This window comes from Danio rerio, chromosome 8, assembly GCF_049306965.1.
Source record: "Danio rerio strain Tuebingen ecotype United States chromosome 8, GRCz12tu, whole genome shotgun sequence".
Taxonomy (NCBI): domain Eukaryota; kingdom Metazoa; phylum Chordata; class Actinopteri; order Cypriniformes; family Danionidae; genus Danio; species Danio rerio.
In genome coordinates this window covers 34795001-34817645 of record NC_133183.1, presented here as the reverse complement: position 1 = coordinate 34817645, position 22645 = coordinate 34795001, and the positions used below count along the sequence as shown (strand labels likewise).

The following is a 22645-nucleotide window of genomic DNA, read 5'->3' as shown; positions in this document are numbered from 1 at the left end:
TTTCTGTACACACAAACACAAGCTTTTTGTCAGGAATGCCCGTGCGGTCACTGATCCATTAATGTAGAAAAGTGATGTAAAATTATAATTTTCGTAATTAGAAAAAAAAAATTACATACTAGCATCCAGGAAAACTCCCGATCATAGATATATGTGTATATGTGTATATCTCTGGCTTTGGATAGCCACAGTCCTCCACTGTACCTTGGTCCCGCATTCATTTCAAAGGAGCGCTACCCTGTAGCAAGATGGCGGCGCTATTGACGCATTCCGTCCAATAGACAACAATAGGCCAGGCGACATCTAATGTATATATCTATGGCCTAGGTGCATCTTTTTCTTCTTTACTGAATGAAAGTGGGATTGTGTTCACCTTGATTTGTTTTGCACTTGAGCGCCTCCATGTGGTGTTTACTGTAACTTCAGCAGCTCCAGGCACAAAAGTGCCAATCTAATTGGTTGAGAATTTTTAGACGCAGTGTCAAAACAAAAAAACGAGCATGAGACATTTATTTTAAAAATGACGCTCTTACGACTAGCGTTTTGCGTGGTCACATTGGTGACCATTGCTTTATCACGAGGCGTTAAACTTCAATGAAAAACGCGAGCAAAAAGCATCTCGATGTGAACAGGCCTTAACACTGCGGTGTGCAAAACAGACCTCAGAGTTGAATCTGCAGAGAGCAGACGGATGCGTGGAGACAGGAGCAAAGGATGACCGTCTCTCAGCCAGCTGATTTGAGGTTGTGGAGTCCCCTTGGCTTTGCACTCCAGTGTGACCACACTGTGCTGGGTGGTGTGAACCTCACGGGGGACACTGGTCTCCCCACTTATGGAGGGAGGAACTGTAAAGCCAAAAATATGAAAAACAGATTTCTGTGCTAAATGACACCCTAACAGATTTGTCAAAAAAACAAAACAATCATCTCACTTGCTTTCAATGGGATCCTATAGATCACAATCTGTGCAAATCTGGTCAGTTGGTTTTACTTTAGATTAGTCCATACTAAAGCCAAAACTTTAACTTATATTATAAGATTTTATAACTTAACTTAAATGTCTTGTAAAGTGCTTTGTAATGTGCATTTTTGTTCAATGTGTAATTTAATTTAAACTCAAAAAGGGAGGGACATAGAGTAGAACCTCCCCCTTAAACAAAACAGTCAATAGCATTTTGTTTCTACCACAGTTGTGCCATTGAGAGCTGCTAAACTCAAGCACATATTGTAAAAGAGTTTTAAAGGTGGAGGAACATTCAATTGTATTAAAAAGTTCAACAAACAGAAAAATCTAGAAGGTAAAACATTAAATTATTTTAAAAAGATTTTTTTTGTAGTTTTTTTTTGAACACCTCATTGGAATTTAAATATTTAATTGATCTTATCCTAAAAATGTTAGGTGACCACATACTTACATTGATGAATATAATGATTTAATCAAAAAGTTTTCTAAACATGCACCACTATATGTAAATTGTCCATATTTACTGAGAAGGGGATAAAATATTAATTTTTAAAGCAGTTGTACTCATATATTAATGACCATTTAAAAGCTGCTCTTACCCAATGCAAACAGGGTATAGATCTTGGTTTCCTGGCCAGCGGAGCTGACAGCCAGACAGGTGTATGTTCCTGAGTCCTCTGGTTTTACACTCAGAAATGTTAGAGTGCTCCCATCTGGAGAGATACTGCAACACATGCACATATCAGCAAATCAACTATGAATAGTAGATATAACAATAGGGCAGAAATAAAAGAACAGAAATTGTAAATAATAAATAAAACATATACATCTCTCTTTCAAGATCTAAATATTACATATACAATGGGAGAAATAAGTATTCAACACATCAAGTTTTGTTTTGTTTTTCTGGGGAAAATATTCTAAAGGAGCTGTTGACATGGTATTGGACCAGACTTTGGTATAAACCAAAACAATACAAACATCAAAATAAAATAAAAAACTAAAAAAAAATGTTATGTGTGATAACAAAGGAGTGACTCAAGGAAAAAGTACTGAACTACTGAAATGTATTTAATAATGACAGCTTAAAGACACCTCTCATATGGAGAATGAGGTCACATGTATTGCTCAGGTGTGATTTTTTTCACAGACTTCAACAGAGTGTAAAAATCTTTATGGTTCTGTGGGTCTCGTGTGTCAAGCCTGATCTTTAATTTGTATTTTGTATTGAATTCAAGTCAGGCGATTTACTGGGCCATTCTACAGCTTGATTTTCTTCTCTGAAACCGTTTCAGAATTTCCTTGGCTGTGTTTTGGTCTTGCTGAAATGTCCACACTGGTTTCATCTTCATCATCCTGTTTCATCTTCATCATCCATTTAGATGTTGGACCGAAGCAGCTGATACTAATTTACAATGTCAAAGGGCAGAGGGTGGCTGAATAACTTCTGAGAGATTTAAAATTTTAGATTTCAGCTGCTGCTTTCACTGCTTTTTACACCTCCCTTTCTTCATGTGTTCAATACTTTTTTCCTGAGTAATTTTATTTTAATAATGTATTCTTTGCATGTATGAATTTCTTTTGTTGTTACCAATGTCTGGAGAAAATTTCGAGTCAACATTACCTTAAGAAATATGTTTCCTGGGGAAAATGGTGTAAATTTAAATATAAAAAAACATATATATTTACAAATTGTAAAAACAAATCATAAAAAAAAAAATACTGTAGTGAAAGTTGAACAAAATTTTTATTAATATCATATTTAAAAAAGAATTGTTAATGATAAATGTGTTAAAATTATTATCTTATCTTATCTTATATTGTATTGTATTGTATTGTATTGTATTGTATTGTATTGTATTATATTATATTATATTATATTATATTATATTATATTATATTTTATTATATTATATTATATTATATTATATTATATTATATTATATTATATTATATTATATTATATTATATTATATTATATTATATTATTTTATATTATATTATATTATTTTATATTATATTATGAAATTAAACAATCGGTGTGAAAGTCTTACTTTATGTGCTCTGTGTTTCCATTCACCAGAGTCTTTCCGTTCCTCAGCCAGCTCACTTTAGGAGCAGGTGAACCCATCGCCCGACATTCAAGAGCCAGCTCCTCCCCGACAGGTGCACTGACTTCTGATGGGTGGCCAGAATCTATAATGCTGGGTGGTGCTGAGGGTGCCAAATACAGAGTTTTACAAATCAAGAAACAAGACTGAGACTACCTGATGCTGAGATTAGCGATTAAGCCAGTTTTACCATATATAGTAAGTGAGTAGTCTTTCTGAGTCTGTCCTTCAGTGTTTTTGGCTATGCAGGTGTAAGTGCCCGCATGAGAGAGCTGCAGAGGGCCCAACTCCAGTCTGTTAGCTCTCGTTGACCAGTTCCACTGCAGACTGCTTTCTACAAATCAACAAACAACTGTAAGAAACAACACAAAATCAGTCAGATGCAGCCCTGTAGTATTTAACTGACCAATAGGACTGCCGTCTTTCAACCAGGCAATATTGGGTACAGGTATGCCAGAGGCCTCACAGATAAGAGTGATGTGGGAGCCCAGGTTCTGAGTGAGAGTCTCATGAAGAGGACCCTCCATCACAGGAGGCACTGAAAGCAAATGTTAGCAAAAACTTTAATAAGAAATGGAGAATGTTTGAATGAATCCTGCTCTTTTCATTAGACTCACCATGGACTGTTACTCTGAAGGTGCGATCTACTTGACCTGCAATGTTGGAAACCTTACAGGTGTAAACACCACCATCAGCCACCTAAGAAAAAAGGTTGAAAACACAGAGACAAACAAATTAGGTTGAAATTAGGGTTGTCCATGTTAAAACATTAATGAATATGATTATTGTGATTATGATTATTATTTTGCACAAACACCTAGCTATAAATTATTAATCCAGAGAAACTGAGAACTTTAAAAAAATAAATATATGTTTGTTGGCAGTGTAAGTGCTTACATTTAAAACATACAAGTCCTTCAGTTACCATCATTTTTTTGAAGACAGACAGACAGACAGACAGACAGACAGACAGACAGACAGACAGACAGACAGACAGACAGACAGACAGACAGACAGACAGACAGACAGACAGACAGACAGACAGATAGATAGATAGATAGATAGATAGATAGATAGATAGATAGATAGATAGATAGATAGATAGATAGATAGATAGATAGATAGATAGATAGATAGATAGATAGATAGATAGATAGATAGATAGATGTTTAGTTCTTTGCTTTGGCGCCAGTCTAGTTCCTTTCCCCCCTGTACCTTTTGGTTTGATTATATTTTTGTATTTGCTTCTATTTATTTTCAAATGCACTGTACAAAGCTCATACATGCTCTTTTGTTGGCTTTATGATTTTTCTTATAGAGGAATAAACCAATTAGGCGTTAAGATTGTCTGTCCTTGCTTATCTTGCTTATTTCCAGCTATTTTCTTCAGTAATAATATAATTTTCTAAATATAATGTTTTCTCTCCCGAGACAACTTATTAAATCGGAACATGGACATAGAAATTAATTCAGCACACAAACTCGCACAGTGCATTATGGATCTAGTGTTGTATGCATATCAGTTGTATAGCAGTCATTATTGTGGTTCATTGTTTGAGTGCCCTTCAAAAAGTCAGACATAATTTTTAAATAGTGGTATTATAATGATATAATTGCCGATTTCAGATACAGCCTTAGTTTTCCAGAACTTTCTTACTTGCACTCCTACTATCTCCAGCTGCTGCCGCTCTATCCTTAATCCATTCCCAGCTGCCAGTTGAAGTCCATTACGATACCATGTGACCTCTGGTTTAGGGATGCCATTGGCTTCACAGCGCAGAATGAGCGTCGACCCGACCAGAGGCGTCCTGACTTCAGACTCTGATTCAAGACGAGGCACCAGTGCAGGCAAAGCTAAAAAAAGGGCAAACCAAAGCATGATAAGTGCTATATTGGTCTGCTAAAGCAATTAATACTCCCAAAACACATGCAATGCACTAACCATAGATAGTAAGTAGAATGCTCTTTTGGTCTTGTCCAGCTGAATTTGTAGCTGTACAGACATATTGTCCAGCATCTTGCTGTCCTGCCCGAGGAATCTGCAGCATCTGACCTCCTTTGGACAGGATGATGCCACATTACATACATGAACACACACACACACTTCATGGAGCATTATATATAAACAGATTGCAGTTCACCTGGCAGTATGTGGATGCCAGTGGTGAACTCCAGCATCTGCCCGTCTTTGGTCCAGATGATGTCAGCGGGTGGGTACGCCTGGACATCACACAGCAGAGAGATCATATGGCCCTCCACCACACTCATTTCTTCTTCTCGGCGGCCCACAATCCTCGGTGGAACTAAGAGAAATGACGTTGATGTGAAATTTTTTTTTAAATAGGCTCATTTAACAAGTCATCTAGAGTTAAACACTCAAGTTTTACCTGTTTTTAAACCATTTAGCAGGTTTGGCAGGAGCATGTTTAGCTTAGCTTAGTTTAGCATAAATCGTTGGATTGATTTAGACCATTAGCATTTTGCTAAAAAATGTTTAAAAAGCTGCCATATTATGGGTGCAGAAGGCACAATGAAATGATGCAGTGGCTGAAGTAGTCTGCAGCTAAGTAACTAGGTAAGAGTGCTGCTTAATATGACTGAATCTGCTGCAGCCATGGTATGACAGCAAAGTTCATTGATTATTGTGCTGGAATGAGATATTTCCTAGTCATAATTGCCTAGATTATAGCCACCTTTCATTTGCCATCAGTTTTAATACACTATGTAACTTTAAAAATTAACTTTTGCTAATTTATTAAGTTAAAAGTGCTCCGAGCAGAAATTGGTAATGCTCAACTGTTTACCTCCAGGTAAGCTGTAAAATATTCTTATTTCCAAAAAGCTGGGGGGTTCCTTTAATGTCTTGAAAAAAGGTCTAGATAGACAATTCTGTTTTTTTACATTAGATTTATATATTAAACAACATAAATTAAAATAAATGATGCTCATATTTCATGTAAAATGTCCTGATCAAATGGAATCCTGATCAAAATACAGAGATTGCACTTTAAATGGCTACAGTTCAATGTCAAACAGAGCAAATAATAATAACATTTTTAAAGTAGGCTACTTATATTTTACTTCAAAAATAATAATATAAATATAATAAAATAAACTAAACAAATATACATTAAAGTATATAAGAATCAGCTCAAATAATCTGCTTTCAGAAACTGTTTTCAGATTTCAGTGACTGCGTAAACTCTGTCAGTTGCTCTTACCTTGAATAGACAAGCTGTAAAGTCTCTCGACAGCTCCAGCTTTATTCTCTGCCACACACTGATAACTGGCTCCATCTGACACCTGCACATTCACAATCTACAAACAACAAAACATGAGTTACACAAGATATGACACGTTCAATTTATATACAAGATTTGACTTTATATACAAAAACACTCTATTACCCTTATGTATTTAATTCAAAATATTATCACTAAATAAATTATTCATTATATGTGAACCTGGACCAAAAAAAACATTGAGATTTACAGATCACCTAAAAGCAGAATAAATAAGCTTTCCATTAGTGTACTGTATGATTTGTTTTGATAATTATAAGAATTATTATGAGGACTATTTGAATATGAGGGAATCAATATATAATAAATAATAAATAATTATAATAAATATATATATTTATTGAGAAAATGTACTTTAAATTATCAAAATTAAGCTGTTAGCAATTTATATTAGGCAACTGAAAGGCAAGTTTTAATACTTATGGAAGAAAATTTACAAGTAATTTTCATTGAATATGATCAGTACTTAATATTCCAATGATTTTTGACATTTAAAAAATCTAAAATTTTTACTCATTCAATGTGTTTTTGGATTTTTCCACATTTTCTCCCAAGGAAACATAAGACATAAGAACAGGGGTATCCGGCCCCCAACTGACGTCAAAAATATAACGAGATATTTTTGAACCTCTATTATGTTGTGCAGTCATGTCTAACCATCTGTGGTTTTAACCCGCCATCTAGTTGACATCCAGTAACACACATGCGTTTTAATTCTGGGGCTGATCCAAACATTAAAATATATGTCCATAAGTGCTCTATTTTTGTAAATATTCATGGGTTGTTTGATTATCATCAGTTTTACGACACTTGTATTTTTTGTTGTACAAAAGTCTGAAGGGGTTAAATAAGATTTGTGTGCATATTTTTCTTTAGATAATGACAATTGATCAGAATAACAAATGTACTGTGTTTAAGCTGTGTTAAGTTGTGACTGAAAATCTGGGTTAGTCCACTTCCAAAGTTAAAACATTGGCATATAGATATACACCAATGGTATATAAATAAATATATAGTACACATATATCATTTTGAAATTGTCTAAGAAATTCAGTAAAACAAAAGAAAACTGTTTTAAAGAGGTCTTTTTTTCCTGTATAATATTTTAGCTGTATAGAAATGTGCATTAAAACTGTTTTTCTTTTATGCAAACCATTATACTTTTAATTACAATGACAGAAAAATTTTTCTATTCTTTCAACCTCTTTAGTACAGATATATTGTGTCATATTGTATTCCATTATGAAAAATTCAGCAATTATCATGCTATGCAAATGTAATGGTACCACAAGTCAACATCCAATTAAAGACAATTGGGGCAAAAACTTGTGTGTTCTCTATGCTCATAGGCATCACCTCCAGCAGTTTTCCATCCTCCAGTATGTTATGGCGAGAGTCGCTGTAGAGAGGCAGACCATCCTTTATCCAGGACACAGATGGAGAGGGGTGTCCCGAGACATCACAGCGCAGTGAAACAGTGGAGTTCACCACAGTATCTACATCCTGCATGAACTCATCAGTCTGGCCAGAAATCACTGGAGGAACTGCATAAAATGAAAAGATCCTTCATTAAGAATACTGACAAACACTGTTCATAAATCACTGAATGCCATAAATACAGTATGTGGCTGCCTGATTTTCCTCCTTACCCAACACCTCCAGGTCATAATGCATTTTGTCTTCTCCAGCTTCATTCACAGCCTGGCAGGTGTACTTCCCAGCATCCTCAAGCTGTACTCGTGGGATCTGCAAGATGTGCCCTCCTAAAGAAAAACACATAAATTAGCAAACAAATGCAACTATATATTATATTTTTATATATATTTTTTTAAATTTATATTTAGTTTCATCTTTGCAAGTCCAAAGTCGGAAAAGGGTGTGTATATATATTCATACTCCAGGCCAATTCTGATTTATTTCTGTTCCACTTTTTGTTCAAAGGTAAATAAAAGCTGAGAAATAAATATACTTTTCCACAATGGTGCCTCTTTCACATCTTTGTTGGTTGAATAAATGTATATATATAATATTTAATTTTAATATAATTTTCATTTAATATAATGTGTTATTTTAAACTTATACTTTGCTTTAAACCACTATACCCATATTCACCTTCAACCACTAATATGATTTTTTATTAATTAAATCTTTTTATAAATTAAATTTGATACACACACACATACAAATTATATGGAATTCAACTGTCTTTTGCACACACATAAAACATATACACTATATTTAAAACATTTGTTGTTAATTTAATTTAATTTAATTTAAAGCCCTTTTTAAACAAAAATAATGTTTGTATTCAGCTATGACAAAGACTATAGAATACACAAGACATGTCACTCATATACTTTTGAATAGGGAAAAGTGTAACTGTCAGTATGGCAAATGAAGCCCCGCCTTCTAGTACAGGAGCTAATCAGTGATCGCTATATGGTGACTAAAGCCCGCCTTCTAGTACAGAAGCCAATCAGCGATTGCTATAGAATGACAATTTCCCTTAAAGTGACTTTGGCTATGATAAATTAATTATACATGATAATAAAAACTAAATGTTTTCTGAGCAGCAAGTAAGTATAAAGGACATATCATATAAGTATAAGTGTGACAATGCAGACTGTAACATAACGATACTGAAAATTATCATCACAGAAATATTTTACAAAAATAAATGACACATTAAATGTATAAAAATAGAAAACAATTACTTTCAACTGTAAGAATATTTACTCTTTATTTTACTGTCTGACCAAATACATCCAATGTTGGTGAGCATAAAAAATAAAAAAAAGGAATACACTATTTGACTAACTGAAACTATATATACTATATTTATCGTCTCCACTCACCAGGCGCAAGCACAACTCCGTCTGAGCTGGTAAGTTGTCTGCCTTGTCTGTACCAACTGAGTCGAGGAGGAGGAATGGCATTGCTCTCACAGGAAAGACTGATGGAGTGGCCTAGCAACACCTCTCGCCTCTCAACCATCCCGTCAGGTGAGTCTGGATCTTCTTCATCGCCCTCTCTCTCTCCCAGTGTAAAATCAGCAGCACCATTTATTACTCTGTGAAATACTGGTGGAACTGAGGAGGTAGTGGAAGAGGTCATGGAAAAGATAAATATTAAAATAAAAACAAAGCAGTAAAAACAGAAGCTCATGTCTGTATAAGAGCCACTGACCCTGTATAGTGAGGTGGAAGTCTCTCTTGTCCTCTCCAGCAGAGTTAGAGACCACACATGTGTACTGGCCCTCATGGGACAACATGGCATTATCAACATGGAGCATGTGACTGTTCACGCTCAAGCCGCTGTGTGTATTTCCATTCAACAGCTGTAGAACACAAATTACAGAATGATTTAATAATGCATTTTTAATTCATTAATCCTTAAATATTAATTAGATACAGGTGTTTTCAGGCCAAACTGCTTCATGGACATTTGGTCATTATTTTAATCATCCACAGTAAGTGCATGGTCTTAAGTGCACAGCTTAAGTGAATTTAGAACTGAAAGTCTGAATCCACCTTTGCTATTTTAAGAACTAAAAAATGGTTGGCACTCAGAGTGCATGGTCTAAAAGGGTTGTCCATACTCTTTTAATGAGCTACTGTATGGATGTAATGTGCATCAAACCAATTTCATCTTCAATTCCTATTAAGAGTGAGTTTTGGTTGTGCCATTGCAGATTTGTTATTTACATGGTGAATTTTGACAGCTGAAAAACAGAACACTTCACTAGTAAATAAACAGATCTTATATGCTTATATATGCTGAGCACTGTATATTGTTTACTCAGAGTGTTTACATGCTATTGCATGTTTTTGTTACATGCTTTTGCAGCTGGGCATTGCTTTACAATGACCTTAATGGGTGAACATTAGCCATTGGGCGAGTGTCTTTTGTCTTTCCAGGTGTGAATTATTCCTGACCATTGTCACTCCTACGCATACAGCTGAGATTACCCAAAATAGACTTATAAAATGTAAAATATTACTTAAAGACTTGTAATGTAAATCATTGTAATGCTTTCTTTGAATGAGAGAACAAAAGTATTTTAACATAGTTGTGAAGTAAATATTCTAGTCTAAAAGACTGGTTACTCAAAAGTCTTGTTCAGGCCCATTCAGTGTGGTTTCTTGCACTTACATTTTTTTTCAGCTGAAATTTTGTTTGCTGAATAACTGAACGCTTCACTAGTAAATAAACAGGTCTGCACCGACGTGAAATAGTGACCCTGAAGAGTGCTAGAGATTAAATAAAGAACTGACCATCTACTGAGCAAGCCGGTTTCCACTAAAGCCCCCTGAGGTGAAGCTGTGGGAGGGATAAATTTGATACAAGCAAGGACTATCCTTTATGACATGTTGGCACTTTCTATTCATGTAGACTATAATAATGTTTTACATTTCAATTCTTTAATTTTTCATATTAAAAAGGTGTTTGTGTGCTGCATCACATCCCGGTCTGTATAATAAGCAAAGTGTTCTAAAACTGTAGACCAGGCACATAAAAGTAAAATATAATTAAAAAAAAATGCAGATCTGTTTTTGATTGCCACTGTTTAATTTGCAGAGATGTGCAGTGGCTATTTGGGCTTTGATAATGTGTAACTATTTTCATTGAAGGAAAAAAAATGGCAAAGCAATTGTCATTATTGACCCCAAATAATGACATGTCCCCCAGTTTTGTGGTAATTCTGTGATCGCTGAATCCAATGCAAAATCAACAAAAAGTCACACAATTTTGCAATCCTGAAAAATGCTTCATTTAAACACAAAATAATTGCAAAAAAATTAAATAATCTCATAAAACATCCTATTCATAACCACATAATTAAATTATTTTATTTCAGTTGGCAATTAACAGTTTTACATGACTTAAAGACATTATTGCATATACATTGCATATGTCTCACCTGCGCCCTCACAATATTTTTTTTATCACATAATTGTCAGCATATTTATGGGAATTACCATCACAAAATAAGTATTTTTTTGTTGTTGCAAAAAATCACAATAAAATCGTGATAAACTAGGGGGTCTGATTATTGTAATATATGTGAAATATAAGTGGATTATACATTAGCATAGAGCCCCTGAAGATATCAATCCAAGTTTGTTTTCTATTATTAAGCCTTAACTATTAGGACTGGATGGGCAGACAAACTCATGAACAGTTGCCAAATCCAATATGAGACTCAAAATCAGGAAGTACTGTATGATCTAGTAATAGCAGCAACAGAAGAACTAAAGAGGCACAAACCTGCCCATCTTTAAACCACTGTGTGACAGGCTCTGGAAAGCCTTTGGCCAGGCACGACAGTGTTAACGTCCCATTAATTCTCACTTTCTCTTCTCTCCTGCCAAAACTGAGAATGGTAGAATCCCCCTCTATCTGTGGAGGAACTGAGAAAAGGGCACATCCTTAATCTTTGCCAAAACCACAAAGCTGTCAGCCATATAAATCAGGTTATCTTGCAAGCCTATTTACCCATAATTCTTAGTGTGTAATGTCTATGTGCTGTTCCAGCCGGATTGGTTGCTCGGCAGGTGTATGCGCCTGCATCTTCACCACGAGCCGCAGCCACACGCAAAGACTGTCCACCCTGTGTGTATGTGAGCTGAGGGCTGGACACTATGGGCTGGTTGTCCTTCAGCCAGGTGATAGTGGGAAGTGGAATCCCTTCAACTTCACAGTGAAGAACAGCCGGGAAGCCCAGAACTACAGTTACTTCTGAATCCTCACCAGAGTCACGGATCAATGGAGCAGCTGTGAGCACAGAGATTGGAGGCAAACTGAGTTAGAATGATGAAATTGGGTATTTTAAAAATTGGGAATTAAGAATTTCCATTTGAGCACAATCTGATTGTTGAATGAAAGACTCTTATGATTCATTTGTTTTTAGTAAATTATTATTACTACTGACAACTACTAGTGAATTTAGAATCAATGAGGAAGATTTTAGAATATATAAATATGTTGATGATTTGGCCTTGGTTGCCTGTTAGACAAAATAAACAGTTTGTAGCATTTGACCTACCCAGCCCACATTAAAGGCATAGTTGACACAAAACAATATATATATAATTACCTAATTTATTATCCCTTGTGTGGTTTTGTGGTAATTTTATTTTATTTCTTCTGTTAAACACAAAAGAAGATATTTAGAAAAATGGTGGTTGCTGGGACACATTCATTATGATGGCAAACAAATTACTAGGAACGCAGAATGAAAAACTAATTACTTTTTTTTCAAAAGAAGAAACTCAAATAGGTTTTGAACAAGTGAAGGATGGGTAAATGATGAAAGACTTCATTTATGGGTAAACTATCCCTTTAAGGTTCTTAAACTCTCAAAAAAAATGTTTTTGCTCGGTCAAACTACTCATTTAAAATAAGCTGAATCAACACAATTTTTGAGATTTCATTGGGACGACTTTATTTTTTTATGTTCATTCCACATAAATTTGTTAAAAGTGGTAAGTTTACTTAATCAACTTTTATTGGAAAAACATAAATAAATTGTGTGAAACCGTGTATTTTTACTGTAAACATGATGTTTTAGCAAACTAGAGATTAATGTTGCCATCACTAAAGAATTATTATGTTTAAAGAATATGGTGTGAACAAAAAGAAATTTGGAAAAAATATGTAAGTATCTTGCTCTGTTCAATTAGCTAAACAGCTTAGTGATCTTGGAGTTATACACTGCAAGCACACATGCGAATGTATGTACAGTATAAATCCATTGTGAAAAGGCAAGCCTCAGAACCAATTAATACAACTTTATTTAGAAAGGTGAAAGTTAGTTTGATCTTTGAAGATGGTCTAGAGTTCATCTAATAAAAATGTTTAAAAGTTCCTTTGTTCCAAATGCAATTAAAACAACTAATTCAGCAAGTGTCTAATCTAACGGTGTGGATTGCATGAACTGTATCTTTTTATTTGCTTTTATGTAATTTGTGTAATGTGTCTAATTATTTTTATTCTATTTAATTATGTGCCACTACTAATTTTGCTGTGCTACTGCACCAGAGGCAATTTTACGCTCATGTGGACAATAAAGTAAAACAAATACAAATATACAAAACTACTAAAGTAGGCCAATAATCAATGAATGGATTGTGTGCAGATTTTGCACAACCAGTGTATTTTGACTCCCATATATATATATATATATATATATATATATATATATATATATATATATATATATATATATATATATTTTTTTTTTTTTTTTTTTGAAATTCAGTCTGTTTTGATCCTTGAATAATTTTCCTTGTATACTATTGTCTTTTCTACTTGAATAAAATTATTTGCATGATTCAGCCATACAGTGCAGCAAATCCAGTCCAAGTATATTAACAGAGCTCTTATCAGTAAATTAAAAACCTTCAGCTTATAGCATGATTCTTGAACAAATGACTGATGATTTTGATGCAGTATATTACTTTGTAGTTACTTGAAAAATAGTATACAACACAATTATTATGATTCTTGAAGGAATAACTATGCTTGACTGACCGTTGAGTGATTTTTATGTTTCGGCTCTTAAACAAATAATTCAAATGATTTTTAGAGAATTTAAAAACATTTAGCAAAACCTGTTTAATGTGGATTTTTGAACAAATATGTGTGAAAATTCCTTAGACACATAATTTGGAAGTTTATGGTTACAGGTTTCCAACATTCTTCCAAATATCTTCTTTTCTATCTATCTATCTTTACACCCCACAAAAAAAAGTGTAAATAACCTTACACTTGTTTGAAACAAAGTGAGTAAATGATGACAGAGTTGTTATTTTTGGCTGAACCTTTGAGGATTATTTTTTTCATGACAGTATTTTGCTGAGTATCCCTATGTGTTGGTAGCAGGTTTAATCATGTCATGGTGTAATACATAACATTATATTCACCAACAGGTTGTAATAACAGACCCTATAACCTATCAAACTGGATGGGAATGTGGAGACTAGAATTCATTATTAGTTCCATCCCAATGGCTTACCTTGTATGGTCAGCCTGAACTGTCTTGTCTGAGTCCCAGCGTTGTTTGTCGCCACACACTGATACAGGCCACGATCCCTAGGCCTGACAGACTTAACCCTCAACACCTGCCCCTTCTCCAGAAACTCCACATGAGGGTCTCCATTAGGGGATAAAACCCTGAGACACGAAGACCACAGATAAGTTCAGAAACTGAAAAAAGAAGAATTTAATTGTCTTTGTCATTGACTCACTCTCCATCATGAGTCCATTCCACTGAAGGCAGAGGACGACCACTGACTCTACACTGCATATCCACTTCCTGTCCCGCCATGATGGTCACTTCCTGCACTCCTGAAGTTCCCGATATTACTGGTGGAGCTAAATGAAGAGAAAAATACAATAAATTAGCATTTTTATTTTCTTATAAACTACAAACCAGTTCTTAACATAGAGTGAAACAGTTGGTAAAAACCAAAAAACCAAAAAAAAACAAAAAAAAAAAAAAAAACAAAGCCTATTATTTAGCTTAACAACACATTGTTCCATATACCTCAAGGTTACTTTAAATTACAGAGCTTGTCAATATTTCACCTTGTACTTCAATAGTGTACTCCCTCTTGGCTTCCCCAGCAGAGTTCTGGGCAGTGCAGGAGAAGCGGCCAGCGTGATCATGCTGAACACGATAAATCTTTAAAAGCCTTTTTCCATTCTGCAGATACACCCCTGGGGTCTCCAGTACCTAGAAGCACAGAACGAGTAAGTGATTTTCAAGAGTGGCAGCCAAGACTTGTGATAAATTTGATGGCCACTAGATGTCCCTATGTTACCAGTGCACTGTCCCATATTGACTGCATTGTTCAAAAAGAAACCAAAAACACAGCAAAGCTAAACAGAGAAAACCACAACAAAGCAAAACAAAAAAATTGAAGAAAAATACAGAAATAACAAGCAAAATAAAATAAAAAGTTAAGAAAAGACAAGAAATAAAAGGAAACAACAACAACAAAGTAAAACAAAATAAACAATCAAAGCAAATCCAAACAGAATATTGCAGTGCAAAGCAAAACAAAACAAAAATGTATCAAAATTAAAAAGCAAAGTAAAGCAAATAATAACAAAACACCAACAAAAACAACAACAATAATAATAAGCAAAAACAAAACAAAGGGAAAAAACATCACAAAAAGCCAAAGCAAGACATGGAAAAACTGATGAAAGAAAACAAAGCCAGGCAAAACAAAAAAAAATAAACAAAGCTAAACATCCCAAAGCAAATAAAATCAATGATAAAAAAAGTAGTTTTCCAACAGTATTACAGGGTTCTCTAAATATAAAATTTTCATTGAGCAGATGGACACTTTTTTTTTTTTTTACAGTTTGCTGTGTTTGTTCAAACTTCCTGCTATTACATTGACATGACTAGTATATGCAAAATAAGTAGGTACATGGATAATAATCCGGATGAAATACAGTCAACGGGTCATTTTTAACCTTACATGAAGGAGCTTTGCACTGGTTTTTATGATCATTATGGAATGATAAAATACATATAAAAGGAAAAATAACCATATTAATGAACCTACGGGTCTGTTGTCTTTAGTCCAGCTGATAGTTGGTGTTGGGATGCCAAAAGCGTCACACCCCAGTGTGAGGGGCTGCTTCAGTGTCACTGTCAAATTCAGAAGCTGCCCATCATCCTGGATCTCTGGAGGAACTGGATTTAAAAAGACACACACACACACACACACACACACACACACATATATATATATATATATATTGTTTCGCATAATTAATTCATTCTCTGACTGTAAAGTGCTTGCATAATTAATTTGCCATGTAATTAAGCGATGAAAAGCTGAAAATGAAAATAAATGAAAATAAATCAGCAGAAAAATGCTCCTAACTCCTATATATAACAGATACGTTGAATACTTATCATTATGACACAAAAAATCTGTACACATTACACACAAATTATTTTTTTAGAAACAGAGTTTTATAATATATAATTGTTCAAAATTTAAAAATCTGTATGACAAGATTTATTGAGATGAGAGTGTTGAAAATGTCAAGTCATTGTAGATGATTTGATCAAATTCCCATAGCAAGATTTTTGATATACAGTATGGACTACAATAAAAAAAGGTAAATATAAATGTAAGATGATCATTTTTTTTTGAAGTAAAAAGTATGACAAATTATAATGTAATAAGTAAATAAATCTGTATCAAACATACTGTTTTAATTTTTTTGACCAGTATATCACTTAATTTAATTATAATACAGAAAATTACATAATATTATCTATATTTAAGTAGTTTTAATGAAATATAATAAATAATTATTTTAATGATATAAAAATTACAAACAACAACATTTTATATATATTTTTCCTCTTTATTAAATTTGTATTTAATATTTCTCCCTAGCATATTCATTTGGGTGTACTAATTTTTGGACTGTGATCCAAGAAAAAGAAAAATGTAAATGAATGAATAAATAAATAAATAAATAAATAAATAAATAAATAAATAAATAAATAAATAAATAAAAAGACAGACAGACAGACAGACAGACAGACAAATAGATAGATAGATAGATAGATAGATAGATAGATAGATAGATAGATAGATAGATAGATAGATAGATAGATAGATAGATAGATAGATAGATAGATAGATAGATAGATAGATAGATAGATAGATAGATAGATAGATAGATAGATAGATAGATAGATAGATAGATAGATAAAAATATATAAATAAATAAATAAATAATTATAGATATTAAACTTTTTTTTATTATTTATTAAAAAATCTATGGACCACTTGGAAATGGCAGCAAGAGTCTCACCATTGACCTTTAGCCTGGTCTTCCTCTCCACTGACCCTGCTTCATTAGTGGCCACGCACTTGAAGTCTCCACTGTGACTGGCTGAAGCTGAGCCAATCACCAGGGCTCCATCTTCAGCCAGAGACACGCCATGCTCCGATCGCTCCATATGGACCTCCAGGCCATTTTTGAACCATCGCACCTGAGGAGCAGGAGACCCTAGCCAGGGAACAACAACAAAAGCACAAAATAAAGTAGAGACAGAGCAAACAGTAAGTGTGAAAGAGAAAACATAGATTAAAGCTTAAAGAATACACAACTCGCCAAAGCTTTAAGAAAGGCCAGAAATGTATCCATCCAAAGCCAGGCAACAGAGAGAAGAAACAAAGAGGATGCCAGTAAATGTCTCTCCTCAGAAGCGGATCAGTTGGTGTGCTGTCAAACAGTTCTTCAAGGTGAAACACCCAGAGTGAAGATGCCAGACACAGTATATCAGAGCTGAACTGATCAAGCGTAAGAACACTAGATTTACAGCTCAAAGACAAAAGTCTAGAGACTTCAGGACAGCAGTGAGGGGAGTAGTTCAAACACACCAATGAGGTCTTAAATCTGCCCGAGACCCCTTTAACAGATGTGTGGTGAACTTTACTGGGTCAGCTTAAAGTGACGGGGCAGGGGGTGACCTTGTACTTGTTTTACAGTCAACTTTTAAACCTTCTCAAAGCCCATTTAGGCAGAAATGACATACTTAACAGTGTTTATTTGTGTTGGGTTTCATGCAGAGTGCTAGATGAAGCTTCCATGTAGAGTCCATTTAGAGGAGGAAGGAGTATAAGTAGAGGAACAAAGCGACTACCCTGTAAAAGAACGTGGCTGCCTTAATTTTTTTAAGTTGAATAACTTTTTTACCGTACATCAGTCAAAATGACTACAAATTACAATTACTACAATACGGTAAACTGCGCATAACTAAAACATTTAGTTGAAACCGGATTAACTTATTACAATTTTAAAGTAACATGAAAACATTTGTTGTCATGACTTTTTGTCATTCCTTTTTTTTCAGCATATGTATTAAAGCAACATATTTTGAACATTAAAGGGATAATTTACCCATAAAACTTACCCTTATGTCAAACCTGTATGATAACATTTAACAGTGGAACTACCAGAATTCTATTATAAGAATTACCATAAACATTTCGCATGAAATGTCATATTGTCACATGATATTTACTTTTTAAGCTTTTATTGAGATATTAAAATTTAGCTTTGAATGTCTGTCGTCAAATTTTATAAAATCATTGCCATAAAAATACAGTATTTTTGGTAATACAGCCTATAAATGTATACGAGTTACTAGACCACGGCTTAGGCATGGCTTTTTTTTTCCGCACTGAAAATGTTTTAAAAGACGTGTCTGAAGTTATGTTTTTGCTATCAGAAAGCTATGTTTTTAGCAGGAAGTTGCTAGGCAACAGAGGCATGTATATTCAGTCACAGGGAAAATTAGCAGACTAAAATGTAGTAAAAAAGGCAAAACGGTTGGTGCCAATAGCCTAGTGGTTAAGTGCCGTTACATAGCAATATGGTGCTCAGTTAAATTCTTGGCTCGGGGTCCTTTGCCAACCCTTCCCCTCTTTCTGCTCCAAATACTTTCCTGTCAGTAACCTCCACTTTCTTATCCAAGTTAAAGGTGGAAGACCCCTAAAAAAATAATTTAAAAAAACAGTAATTTGCATAAATTGTTGCTATAATGCACAACATTGAGATGCTCAATCACTGCCTTCCGTTTTCAATTATGTTACAGGTGCAGCAGACCCGTCAATGTTCCATAGGCCAATAGATTTAATTTGCTCCAGCCCTTTAAGTAGCCTATAGTGTGAAAAGACATCCCTAAAATTCATTTAATTCAGTTAAACAATAGGCCCTGTCACCAAATGTCGCATGTCTGTTCCATGAGCTGCAGCCTTGACAACATGATGATAGTTCAGAACTTTTCTTAATTACTTTTTTTTGTTATCATCTGTTTATGTTTTCTGTTTTTGTCTTTCTTTAGTTTATTTCTTTATTTACATTGAACGAACCACTGTTTACACATGTGAGTCATCTTTCCCACACATGAATGCCATAACAACACAAGTAATTGCGCATTTAAAGAAACATCTAATGTGGAAAAACGAATGTTGTTTTCAGAAATGATTGATTGTAAAGTTAATTAATAATAATCTAATTAATAATATGTCAAGCGTTCATGGACTAAATCTAGACTAAAATCCCAGGACTTTACTTGATTCAGAACAAAAAAATTACAACTATAACTAAATGGGCTTTTTGTCAAAAGACTGAGACTATAAATACATCAAAATGTGATTTCAAAATTAACATAGGTGTAGATAATAGTTTTTTATTTTTTTGCTTTTTTTACATTGCCAACGGCTGGCTTTCGATGCATGACACTGCTTCAAAAAAATACAAATAAAAATATTTCAGTTTTACTATATTGTTTTTGTGTAAAAATACCCTTTCTTCTATTGATACAATGAAGGAATTGCAGTCCAACTATACTAAGATTCATTGCCAAAAGATGACAACCAGATGTTTTAGAAGAAAAGGCTGGATTATGGTTTAAAATATAAGTATTTAATTTCAGTTTACACAGATGACCAACGCTACAATTTTTTTCAAAATACAAACACTTACTGTCTCTCACTTCAAGATTCTGTTGTTTAAATGATTACAAGCAGCTTTGCAAAAACTACAAGTTACTACTAGCTTAATAAAGTCCTAATCAGCTGTTTATTAATAGTTAGTAAGGTAGAAGTTGGGTTTAGGTTTTGGGTTGGATTAGTGATGCAGAATAAGATCATACTTTATGACTAATGAACAGCTAATTTTTTAATAATAGACAGGCAATAAGCCAGTAGTTCTTAGCGTGAATTGTGACCTAAAGTGTAAAATTCTTGTTTTAGTGTTATTTAGAAATAATTATGTTACCATAGATATAAAAGTGATGCCAAGATGACAGTTATATGTATACGATTATACAGGTACTTATGGTTAGTTATAAATGATCTCAAGTGGCTATGACAACAGAGGTGGGTCTATAGCATCTATGTTAGCATGTTCGCTAGAAGAGTTTGTATCCAGCTTGGTGTGGGGCAAAAACCGAAGAGTGATGGTATTGAGGTTTACAGGGGTTAATGTTCTGGAGACCAGCGAGTAGAAGCTGTTCAAGTAAATCTCCTTCCCTTGGCTCCAAGTGGCATGCTAGCAACTGATGCTAGAGGCTGTGGTCTTAGCGTTCTTGTTAGCATGCCCAGCTCTCATACCAGAGACGCCAGTTCAAATCTCACTCGCAGAGAGATGAGTAGAACCAGAGATGATACAGACACAAGTATTGACATCAACATGACGTTACTTGCGGATGTTTTGTGATAGTTTGAAAGTCCAGTAAATGACTCTATAACCATGTTTAGCTTTATTAAAGGAAGACAAACATGATTTTGGCAACATTTTTTTTTTTTTTTTATTTATTGCAGCTCTTTGGAAATGAAATGTCCAGTAAGTGGTGCTAACAGAATTATTTATCATAACTGAATATAACAGCACCTACACGGTATAAATCTGTTTATATATGTCTGCATATATCTGTTGACCATTTGACTTTTGACAATGAAAATTCAACTTTACAGTTTAACAAAGTGAGTTGTATGGACATTTTTAGCAGTTTGTAAAAATGAGAGGAATAAGTCTGTAAAATACCAAAAAAAAAAAATGTACTGGCAGCTTATTACAAGGTTTTTGTACCACAATATACAACACCAACCCAAACAATATATCATTTTAAACTAATAAAAATGTTAATAAAATATCTTTTTTTTTTTCAATTTCTTCAAGGGTAAAAGTTGTTGGAAGAAAGATTAAGGTCTCGTAATGCAATTAAAAAGCATAAATAATTTAAAAATGGGAATCACAAAATACGGAAAACTCCTAATTTACAGATTTTTTTTTACAGTGTACATTAAACTAAATTAATGAGTAAACAAAAGCAAATGTGAGAAAAAATAAAACTCTAAGACATATTTTTTAGTTAGGTTGTACATGTCTTTTTATATTGTACCAAGTTAACTACTCAGTAACTATAAGTTGCATGACATTAGCATCAAAATCTATTTATTTACAAATCACACAACATATGGTAAAAAGTTTTTGAGGTCAAAATTATTCAACCACTCCAAAATAGGTTTATATTCATCGATAACCTTCACCAGCAATCATAAAAGCTGCTACTTAAAATCAAGTTAGCATGTTTTGACATGTAAACATACTTTTAGTCTTTATTTTCGTACAAGCATTTCCCAGAGTATTTCCATTCAAAAGTGAGTTTTATGATATCTTTATAACAAGGGATATAATACTTGATATAACATTTTATTACATAGTTTAAAGACATTCATACATTTTTAAGTATGCCTTAAGTCAAGTATTTTTTAGGGAACGCTGTATACAACAAATCTGTTATTTTTTAATATTTTTTTTATTATTATTTTTTTGGACGTGTAGTGAAGAGAACTCCCAGAGCAGATGTTTACAGTCATAATGTTTGGATTGATTGTTTTTGTGACTTAAAGAATGATGTGCAGCTGGTCTAGTTTACATTACAGGATAACATTAGAAGCCGTTTATTTGTCATAAATCCCTCGAACAATACTTCAAATGATTGTCATGTTGTAAAAAAGAGGCTTGTGAGCATTCCTTGGGTGGGGTCATGCCTTTCAGTGGGAGCCATTTGAAACAGATCAGTATGAAAAGGACAAACTTCCTCACTCCTACACCTTTTGGCACATTTTGAATGTCTTATCTAACACACCTCTAAGATTGTGAAATCGTGTTATAATTAAACTTTATACAGTGTCTGCACGGGTTTGTGTGTGCCACTAAAAAATAAAAACGAAATATTTAATAAAGCATAATGAATGTAAAAATATTGACTGAACTTTAAATGCATTATTATAAAAAACACACAGATGGATTCAAATTATAGTTCAAAGCTAGATTAATATTTGTTGCTTATTTACTTGCCCCCAGGCCTTCCAAGATGTACAGAATGTGACATTTTCCTTCAGACATAATATACTTAATTTACAGCTCTGGGTATAAATATTTAGCTAAAAATGTATGATGGCCTGAGATTGATTAACAGCTATTTTTCATTGCTAATGTTACAAAGGACTTCAAATAAATGCTGTACAAATACTGCATAACAAGAACATTTCAAACAGTTGAACAGTTTCGGATTATGTGCCATTTTGTCTTGAATTAGAACATTTTCCTCCATATCCTTAATTTGTACATTACATCTGTACATTTTTGATGGTTTGAGCTGAGTAAATAGGCAAGAACTATTGCTTAAATCAAAGATTAAACACACAT

At 33.8% G+C, this 22645-nt stretch overlaps 1 protein-coding gene across 1 annotated transcript in view; it reads right to left on the bottom strand.

The window, feature by feature from the left end:
- Positions 1–22645, bottom strand: part of hmcn2 (hemicentin 2) — a 172742-nt gene that overhangs the window by 62703 nt on the left and 87394 nt on the right. Inside the window, exons 26-46 of the mRNA XM_001920466.9 lie at positions 17231–17428; positions 15958–16088; positions 14966–15113; positions 14626–14752; positions 14394–14551; positions 11873–12151; positions 11645–11787; positions 9563–9713; positions 9232–9465; positions 8026–8139; positions 7733–7920; positions 6296–6392; positions 5216–5377; positions 5017–5130; positions 4732–4928; positions 3692–3773; positions 3481–3612; positions 3265–3408; positions 3018–3177; positions 1563–1687; positions 662–845 (exon numbers count right to left, since the gene is read on the bottom strand). Coding sequence (XP_001920501.5) covers positions 662–845; positions 1563–1687; positions 3018–3177; positions 3265–3408; positions 3481–3612; positions 3692–3773; positions 4732–4928; positions 5017–5130; positions 5216–5377; positions 6296–6392; positions 7733–7920; positions 8026–8139; positions 9232–9465; positions 9563–9713; positions 11645–11787; positions 11873–12151; positions 14394–14551; positions 14626–14752; positions 14966–15113; positions 15958–16088; positions 17231–17428 — 3268 coding nt within the window. The remainder of the gene's footprint in view (positions 1–661; positions 846–1562; positions 1688–3017; positions 3178–3264; positions 3409–3480; positions 3613–3691; positions 3774–4731; positions 4929–5016; positions 5131–5215; positions 5378–6295; positions 6393–7732; positions 7921–8025; positions 8140–9231; positions 9466–9562; positions 9714–11644; positions 11788–11872; positions 12152–14393; positions 14552–14625; positions 14753–14965; positions 15114–15957; positions 16089–17230; positions 17429–22645) is intronic.